At 45.2% G+C, this 9,725-nt stretch overlaps 1 protein-coding gene across 1 annotated transcript; it reads left to right on the forward strand.

Annotated features, from left to right (window-relative positions):
- Nucleotides 1-1,299: 1,299 nt before the first annotated feature.
- LOC148047323 (uncharacterized) lies at nucleotides 1,300-9,464 on the forward strand. The gene is made up of 6 exons (XM_087711591.1): nucleotides 1,300-1,434; nucleotides 2,738-3,200; nucleotides 4,258-4,366; nucleotides 4,863-4,945; nucleotides 5,045-5,171; nucleotides 6,945-9,464. The coding sequence occupies exons 2-6, from the start codon at nucleotides 2,814-2,816 to the stop codon at nucleotides 8,669-8,671; spliced, it is 2,433 nt and encodes an 810-aa protein (XP_087567717.1). The 5' UTR covers nucleotides 1,300-1,434; nucleotides 2,738-2,813; the 3' UTR covers nucleotides 8,672-9,464.
- The last annotated feature ends 261 nt before the right edge of the window (nucleotides 9,465-9,725 follow it).

Genomic DNA, 9,725 nt, shown 5'->3' on the forward strand with positions numbered 1-9,725 from the left:
CTAGGCAACGCAAAGGACCTCTTGCAACCCGGGGCGCAGGATGGTGGGATGGGTGGGAAACAGACGGCGAGATGGAGGATAAAGAGGGATTCGCTGCCGTCATACAAAGATGCCAACTCAAAATAATTGCATTGGACTGTTTAAAGAGGGAGGGGGAGCATTCAGGCACGCAAAGAGGAGAACGGGAGGAGAGAACGGGAGGGAAGGGAAGGCAGGGGAGGGGAGAGGAGACGGAGGGGAGGGGAGGGGAAGGTTGAGGAGAAGAGATGAAGAGGAGGGAAGGGAAGGGAAGGGAGGGAGGGGAGATGAGAAGAGATGAAGGGGAGGGAGGGGAGAGGGGAGGAGACGGAGGGAAGGGGAAGGTTGAAGAGAAGAGATGAAGAGGAGGGAAGGGAGAGGAAAGGAGAAGAAAGGAAGAGGGGAGGAAAAAGGGAAGAGAGAGGAGAAGAGAAGAGGGAAGGAAGGAGAGAGGGATTGGAGATGAAGGGGAGGGGAAGGTTGAGGAGGAGATATGAAGAGGAGGGGAGATGAGAAGAGATAAGGGGAGGGAGGGAAGAGGAGAGGAGAAGAGAGGAAGAGGGGAGGAAAAAAGGGAGGGGAGAAGAGAGGAGGGAAGGAAGGAGAAAGGAATTGAAGATGAAGTGGAGGGGAAGATTGAGGAGAAGCTATGAAGAGGAGGAGAGATGAGAAGAGATGAAGGGGTGGGAGGGAAGGGGAGAAGAGAGGAAGAGGAGAGGAAGGGAGGGGAAGGGAGAGGAGATAAGATGAAGAGGAAGGAGAGGAAGGGAGGGGAGGAGAGAGGAGAAGAGATGAAGAAGAGGGGAAGGAAGGGAAGAGGGAATAGAAGAGATGAGGAAGAGGGGAGGGGAGGGAAGGGAGGGGAGAATAGAAGAGATGAAGAAGAGGAGAGGCAAGGGAGAGGAGATGAAGGGGAGGGAAGGGAAGGGAGATGAGAAGAGATGAAGAAGCGAGGAGCTCAGAGCTCTGAGCTGAAGAGCTTCTGGGGATGAAAAGCTAAACGAAAAACCAGAAAGTCCAGTTGCTTCTTGAAAAAAAAGCACTTTGGGGATTTTTGAAAGTTGCTTTCTATTCTCACTTTCTTTCTACCCAACTCCGTCATCCTGCTCCAGCCCCCCAAGCGCACTCCCCTATGGCAAGAGGTCCTCTGCGTTGCCAGGAGAGCCCACCAGGGGGCTCCTTCTGCAAGCACTGGCAGGGATTGGCTGTCTCCAGCTTCAGAGAAGAAACTGAGCCTGTGCAGATCCTTTGCGCCAGGTGAGAGGATCTTTCTTTTGCATCCTGAGATGTGTCAGAGCAAGACAGGAAGTGAGTGATATCAGGGAGAGTCTGGCCTCTCTAGGACTCTGCGCTCTCTCTCACCTCATCCACAGAGGCCGGAGGCAAGCAGGGGTGGACCAGCAGAAACGACTCTGGGTGAGTGTGGTTGGAACTCTGCCTGGGAAGGAGATGGAGAGGTGCCAACCCTTCATTCTTCTGCTGAACCTCGGGAGGGGAAGAGCCTAGGTTCCAGGTTCCCCTACCACCCCTTTTCAGGCAGGAGCCAGGCAGGGGAACATGAGAAGGGGGAAGAGAAAAGAATCCCACCAGGAAGGATATTCAGATCTCCGGAGATGGGGATGCAGAAAGAGGTGAACCCGTTCACACTATCCCTTCCCCATTTCCCGAGAAAAGTCCATGAGGAGGAAGGGATTCGCATGGCAACACCCAACCAGGAAAAACTCAGAATGGTCTTTGGACTGCAGTAAACACACACACAGTTGGTGTCGTGGGAAGCTTCCCAAACATCAACTTTTTCAAGTTGTCAAGCAACAAAGACGATCAGGGGACTGGAGGCTAAAACCTATGAAGAACAATTGCAGGAACTGGGTATGTCTAGTTTAATGAACAGAAGCACTAGAGGAGACATGATCGCAGTCTTCCAATATCTCAGGAGTTGCCACAAAGAAGAGGGAGTCAAACTAGTCTCCAAGGCACCTGAGGGCAGGACAAGAAGCAATGGGTCAGTTTCTTCTGCACCTGAGCGGAACTGGATGGGTGAAATTGCCGGTATGGCAGTGGGAGATTGGACCATGGGGTGGACTTGTGGGTGTGGGGGCAAGATCTTGAACTTTCAATTGGGTGAGGAAAACCGGGAAGCTTTCAGATTTGGGTTTTCCCAGATGTGCCAACATGGCTCTCTTAATAAATTGGAACTTTGAGCAATACTTTGCCTTGGACTCTGATTTACTTTTGGATGTTATTTGGAATCCTGACAGTTTAGTTTAGTTGTTTAGCTGTTTAGCTGTTTAGCTGTTTAGTTTAGTTGTTTAGTTTAGTTGTTTAGTTTAGTTGTTTAGTTTAGTTGTTTAGTTTAGTTTAGTTTAGTTATTGTAGGTCTTCTAGTCCAACCTCCTGGTCAGGCAGGAAACCCTATGTTGGAGCATTCACAACATCTGGAGGCAAGTTGTTCCATTGATTAATTGTTCTCACTGTCAGGAAATTTCTCCTTACTTCTCTCCTTGATTAATTTCCATCCATTGCTTCAAGGACTACCTGTCATCCTTCCTGACTGGCTCCAAATTATCTTTTCTTTCCTCGTAATATTTCTGATATTACCTCCCTGGGTTTTTACAGAGTCAAAGCCCCAACCAGTGTGGAAATGTCTAGAAATGACTTTTGGGTTCCACTCAGGTGTAGCATCTGAAGCACCTTGTCTTCCTTCTCTTCATAAATCCAGGTGGCATGAAGGAAAAGGCCTTTGGAGAACCAAGAGATCTGTTGGCTACATTTGGATCTGGGAAAGAGGGGGAAAAATGGAGGGACAACACCCAGAAGATCAAGAAGCTGGAAAGGGTGGGGAGACCTGGGCAAGAACTGGACAGAAGATCCTGGAGAAGGAAAGCATCAGCTCAGAGGTCCAGTGCTGGCACTTCAGGAGCATCCAGTACCAAGAGTCCAAAGGTCCACGAGAGATTTGCAGCCACCTCCACCACCTTTGCCGTCAGTGGCTGCAGCCCGAAAGACGCACAAAGGCTCAGGTTTTGGACCTAGTGATCCTGGAGCAGCTCCTGGCCCTTCTGCCCCTGCAGATGGAGGGCTGGGTCCGGGAGTGTGGAGCAGAGACGAGTCCCCAGGCGGTGGCCCTGGCAGAAGGCTTCCTCTTAAGCCAGGCAGAGGAGGAGAAGCAGGAAGAACCACAGGTGAGAGAACTTCATCTTTTCAGCTTTCAGAGATGTTCAGTTCATGAAGTAGAATAGAGTAGAGTAGCGTAGCATAGCACAGCATAGAGTAGAATACAATAGAATAGTAGAATAAATAGAACAGAGTAGAATAGAGAATAAATAGATAATAGAATAGAGTAGATCAGCATAGAGAATAGAGTAGAATAGAGAATAGAATAGAATAGAGAATAGAATAAAATAGAGAATAGAATAGAGAATAGAATAGAATAAAATAGAATAACAGAATTGGAAGGGACCTTGGAGGTCTTCTAGTCCAACCCTCTCTCAGGCAGAAAACCCTATACCATTTTAGACAATTGGTTGTCCAATTCTTCTTAAAAACTTCCAGTGTTGGATAATTTACAACTTCTGGAGGCAAGTTGTTCCGCTGGTTAATTGTTCTGTCAGAAAATTTCTCCTTATTTCTAGGTTGCTTCTCCTAAGTGTATGACTATACCAGTGATGGGATTCAAATAATTTAACAACTGGTTCTCAGCCCTAATGACCAGCAGGGCAGGTGGGGCTTGGTGGTCATGTGATTGGGTGGGCGTGGCCAACTCAACATCACTCACGTTGATGGGCGCTTCACCTTAGCTGTTACAATGTAATAAGGGTTAACCAGAGAGGCAGTTTCTGTAAGCAGGGCAATAAAGATGAGGCTAGAAACAATACCAGAATGCTTCCTTCCTGCCTTCCTTACAGGATTAGCCCTGTAAAGTGGAAAAAAACAAAATGAGATTTCTTCCAACAACCGGTTCTCCGAACTGCTTAGAAAGTTACCAACCAGTTCTCCTGAATAGGTGCGAACTGGCTGAATCCCACCACTGGACTATACCTCATGATTCTGAGCATAAGTAATGTGAGGTGTTTAACTGTTTAGGCAACGTATCTCATTCCAGAAATATTTGGGATCATTATTTCCTTCATCTTCATTGATGAATATCGAGAGATCAAGTTACAAAGTTAAGGACAGAGCATGGAAGAATCCGGTTCATTTTGTGCGCTGGTTCATTATTTGTGTCATGGGATACAACAGGTCCAGGGAAGCTTCCTGGAGACCATCATGGAAAATCCAGAGGAAGGAAAAGGGCTGCTTCTCAGAGGCCTCCCCAGGGAAGATCAGCATTGTGATGACCCTTTAGCAGGTGAGGAAAGTCCTTCAAAACTCCGTCTTTCATTCTTCGTGGACTCTTTGGTGCAATATACCTGAAGTTGGTCTGACTGTAGCCATTTTGAGACTTCAGTGCTGACAAACTGGAGAAGAGGGATAGGGAGGCAGGAATAGAGATAGTTAGGGGTTTTTAGTCAAAACACAACACTTTCTCTTGGGAATCAAGGGCATTCCTGCAGGAGCTCGGAAAGAAGGGACTGGAGTCACCTAGCAACTGGACAGCATCCTGATTGGACCATGTGAATGATTGTTTTGAGAAAGTGACACATTTTTACTTTTAATTGGGTGAAAACTGCGGGAATAATCGGAGTCGGTTTTCACCAGCCTGTGCCAATATGACATATCCAATAAATCTATTCTTCGAGGAAATCGCCTGCCTCGGAGTTTTGTTTGCTGTGGGGATGCTACTTGGAACCCTGACAATCTCCCCATATTTTCTGAAGTCTTCACTGCTTTTGTCTCCTTTACAGACAGTGGAATGACATCCACGGTGTATGTAGGATCTGCTCCTTTTTCCACCATCTTTGAAAGAGCAGGTGAATCTTCAAGTCAGGTAGGAGAGAGATTGGCCCTTTGAAGACCTCCCACTCTTAGCGTTGAACCTCTTTCCTTGGCCTGCCCTTTAATGGGGACATTTCATTTCTATGTTCAGGGTCTCGTAACCTTTGAGGAGGTGGCTGTGTATTTCTCTGAGGAGGAATGGTCCTACCTGGATGCTGACCAGAAAGCCCTCCATGGGGAGGTCATGCTGGAGAATTCAAAGAACATCACCTCTCTAGGTAAGGACTTTTTGCTCCATATCCTTATCCCCACAACTCATTATTTCTGGATACCATCTATTGAGCCAACCTGCCTCTTATGGGCTTGCTGATGTTCTGGAACACAACTGGAGTGGTATTAGTACCTCACTTGATCTTGATTGAATCCCTCTGTTAATGCAACTTAGGATTGCGTCGGCTTTTTTGGCTGCCGCCGCACTGGAGAAGGGTGCATTGTATGATTCCTCTCCACACAACTAATGGGGAGCTTTGAGATTATGGGTGAAACTGTACTGGTTTTCTCTATGGAAGCCCAGAATTGGGGCTTAAAATAACCCACTACTCAATTTTTCATCTCTACAACCAAGAGATTGTAGCATGAATAGAGACCGGCTGGCCAAGAGAGTCTCTTTTCTTGTCAGGTCAAACAATCTGAAAGAATACAGCAGACGTTGTTAATATAACTGGTTTATAAAGATTATTAGGTGTGAATAGAAATACATTATTATTATTATTATTATATTATAATATTATTATTATTTCCACAGTAAGGAAGATAACGCAGAAATGGTTAAATCGATTATTTTATTCAAAGAGGAGAATATATTTACCACATTTTTCAGAGTATAAGATACACCTAGCTTTCGCGGAGGAAAACAAGGGGAAAAAATCTGCCTCTGCTTCCCAGCAATTTGCCCTTGGTTCCCAGGAGAAAGTTCTATGTTGTGTCTAGTAAGGCATTCTACCTTTCTCCACCCCCTTCTGTACTGGGTGGCAGCCATGAACTAGGCAAATGGCTTCTGACAGATTCAGTTTAAAATTGATATAAATCCGCAGTCATTAAGCAGCAGTCATTTAGTGAAGCCATTGTTTACAATGGAGCATTTTTTTTGGCCAAAACACTGAAATTTGTTTTTCAGCAAAAATGTAAATTGCAGTCATGTGACTGTGGGACACCACAAATGGCCGTAAATCTGGACAAGTTACCAAGCACCCAAAATGCGTTCAGATGGCCTTGAGGGGAAGGCCTGGCTATTGGAACTTTGAAACTAGGCTATAAATATCTTTTTTGGGGGGGGGGGTGGGTCTGTCATAACTTTGAACAGTTGCTAAATGGTCTTAAGTTGAGGAGTACCTGCACTTTGTATTTGTACTTGCTGAGATTCATATATATTATTATGCAGAGGTGGGTTCCTACCAGTTTGGACCAGTTTGGCCGAACAGGTAGTAACTTGGCGGCCTGGGTTGCTGGAACCGGCAGCGACCCAGGCCTGCCACGCCCCTGAGCCGGTTTTCCTACAACGGCGCCATCTTCTTTTTCGTTTTCATTGCAAAAATTATTTTTCATTTTTAAGGTTTTGCACATGCACAGACCTTTTTATTGGCAGTGCACAAAATTTTTGCAACCCCTGAGATATTGGAACACTGTTATCATGTCACCCCTGGTCCTTCTTTCTATTAAACTAGACATACCCAGTTCCTACAACCATTCTTCGTATGTTTTTGCCTCCAGTCCCCATTTATTGAGATTAGAACTGGCCAAACAGACATAGCTGTGTTGGTTTATATGAGATTGCAATTTTAAAAAATGTTTTCTGCTACCATACTCAAAAATAGAAATTACTCATGTCCCTGCTGTGCAATTTTATACCCGAGAACTTGTGCGCATTTGGTTTTCCTTAGTGGTTACCTCATGTTGGTCCATGAAATAACCTTGAAAAATGCTAAGCCATAGTTTGCGGTTTAATCTTTCTAACCTTTTCTTAGTATATTTTCATTCTATTTTCTCTTCAGAAAGAGCTCATAGAGGAGAGAGGAGAAAGTACAACCAACAATCCCATGCATATCATCCAGAAGAAGAAGATAAAAAGAAGTTGGCCAATGAAACGGGATCAAAATGTTTGGAGAGGAAGCAACTCACCAAGGGAATAAAGAAAAAATCCATTTTCCAGTGTACTCCCACTCAAAACTTTCTCGATGAGCAAACACATCGAGAAAAAAAGAAGAGAAAATGTGCAGGGAACAGCTTGAAAACCTACAAAGACAGATTTGATGTAAGCAAACCTTACAGGAGCCACGCGATGGGAGAAAAATATCCCCGCAAGGAGATGAAAAAATATTCAAATCAGACCTTCTCTACCCGCGGAAGCATTAATGTGGAAGAAAAGCTATTATATAGGTGCAGGGAAGGTGGAGAAAGCTTCGGCAGCAACAGTTCCCTCAGTTCCCACCAAATAACCCACGCAGAAGTGAAACCCTATAAATGCACAGAGTGTGGAAAGAACTTCAGAAAAAGCAGTTATCTTACTTGTCACCGAAGAATCCACACAGGGGAGAAACCCTTCCAATGTACAGAGTGCGGGAAGAGCTTCAGCAAGAACATTTCCCTTACTTACCATAGGAGGATCCACACGGGAGAGAAGCCCTTTAAATGTGTCGAGTGTGGAAAGACCTTCAGCAGGAACAGTTCCCTGACTTCCCATACCAGGAGCCATTCGGGGGAGAAGCCATATCGATGTCTGGAATGTGGAAAGAGCTTCCAGTGGCACAGTCAGCTGACTTACCATAAAAGGATCCACACAGGGGAGAAACCCTACGAATACATGGAGTACGGGAAGGGCTTCAGCACAAGCAGCAGCCTCACTTCCCATAAAATGTGCCACTCCGATGAGAAACCCTACGAATGCCTGGAATGTGGAAAGAGCTTCCGGGGTAGCAGCGCCTTCGTGTCTCACAAAAGGATCCACACTGGGGAGAAGCCGTACAAGTGCATGGAGTGTGGGAAAATATTCCGAAAGAGCGGTTCCCTTGCTTCCCACCGAAGCATCCACACAGGAGAGAAACCGTACAAATGCTTGGAGTGTGGTAAGAACTTCCGGGAAAATGGATCACTGACTTCTCACAAAAGGATTCACCGAGGGGAGAAACCCTATAAATGTGCGGAGTGTGGGAAGAGCTTTAGGCAAAGTGGTAACCTGATTTCCCACAAAAGGAGCCACTCGGGTGAGAAACCGTATAAATGTATGGAATGCGGGGAGAGCTTTATGTGGAATGGTCAGCTTACATCGCACAGAAGTCTCCACACGGGGGAGAAACCATATAAATGCGCAGACTGCGGGAAGACCTTCAGCGACATCAGTCATCTGACTTCTCACAAGAGGACCCATACGGGGGAGAAACCATATAAATGTGCGGCATGTGGAAAGAGCTTCAGCCAAAACAGTTCCCTGACTCTCCATGAGAGGATTCACACTGGGGAGAAACCCTATAAATGCACAGAGTGTGGAAAGAGCTTCCGTGACAAGCGATATCTTCATTCCCACAAACTGATCCACACTGGGGAGAAACCACATAAATGTACAGAGTGTGGAAAGCACTTCCGTGAAAAGAGATCTCTTCGTTCTCATAAACTGATCCACGCAGGAGAAAAACCATATGATTGCTTGGACCATAGGAACAGCTTTAGAAAGAGCAATTCCCTTGTTTCTCATCAAAGTATCCACTCAGATGAGAACTCCTAGAAATATTAGTTTTACTTGGTTCCATCCAGAGGTGATATTCAGCCAGTTCTGACTGGTTCTAGAGAACTGGTAGGTGAAATTTTGAGTAGTTTGTAGAACTGGCAAATAGGCTGCTTCCTCCCAGCTGATCTTCTTTTGTTGCCCTGATCATAAGAACAGAGCTGGAAAGCAGTTTAGTGGGGTGGGGTGGGGAGGGAATGGGGATTTTGCAGTATCCTTCCTCTGCCATGCCTATAAAGCCATGCCCACAGAACCGGTAGTAAAAAAAATTTGAATCCCACCACTGGTTCCATCCTTATGTCTGTTCTTGGCCTGAACTATGCAAAGCTCTTCCTCTGACTCTTGAATTCAATTTATACACTGCCCAACTCGGCAAGATTCTCAGGAAATCAAAATAATAAAACAATAAAGACAATGCAACTGTAACATGCATTCGTCCAAACGCTTGTAAACTTGATAGTAGCCCATACAGAAAGATTTGATTTCTTGAAGAAAACCTTAGAACAGAATCCTGCTCATTTATTCAAATTTTGAGTATTTCATCCTCTCCGGGACCAGTCCAGTTGCAGAATAAGGAAAGGTGGTGTCGTAACTCTCACCCCATTAGTGTTTCTAAAAGCCCTAAGATCTGGCTATTTGTTCAGCTGTGGGTGTGTTTTTGTTGCCATCTTTTGCTTTATTGTTGCCTTGTTTTTATTGTTCTATAATTTTATGTTTTCTTGCAATCCCAGCCGAATCTTTGGGTGGCGTACAAATTGAATGAAATAAAGAGAAATGATTTTGACTTCACTAAGATGAGATGCTCACAATTTCCTCTGGTGGTTTAAAAGAACAAGAGAATTGCCTTTTTAAGCATCTCAAATTCTGGACTATTTCGTTTTGGGTGTTCGGACTTGCCATATTATGGTTTTACAAGTGTGCTGTAAGATACCCTGAATTTGTTTCATCTGACCTGAGTTTGGAAGCACGGGGTCCAGACAGACATTTAACAGGTTCAGCTTCTCCAACCACTTCAAGTAGTAACATCGGATGAATGTAGCTCTGATTCATCCCT

Source organism: Thamnophis sirtalis, unplaced genomic scaffold (genome assembly GCF_051295495.1).
Source record: "Thamnophis sirtalis isolate CommonGarterSnake01/CBP01778 unplaced genomic scaffold, rThaSir2_p1.2 scaffold_3, whole genome shotgun sequence".
NCBI lineage: Eukaryota > Metazoa > Chordata > Lepidosauria > Squamata > Natricidae > Thamnophis > Thamnophis sirtalis.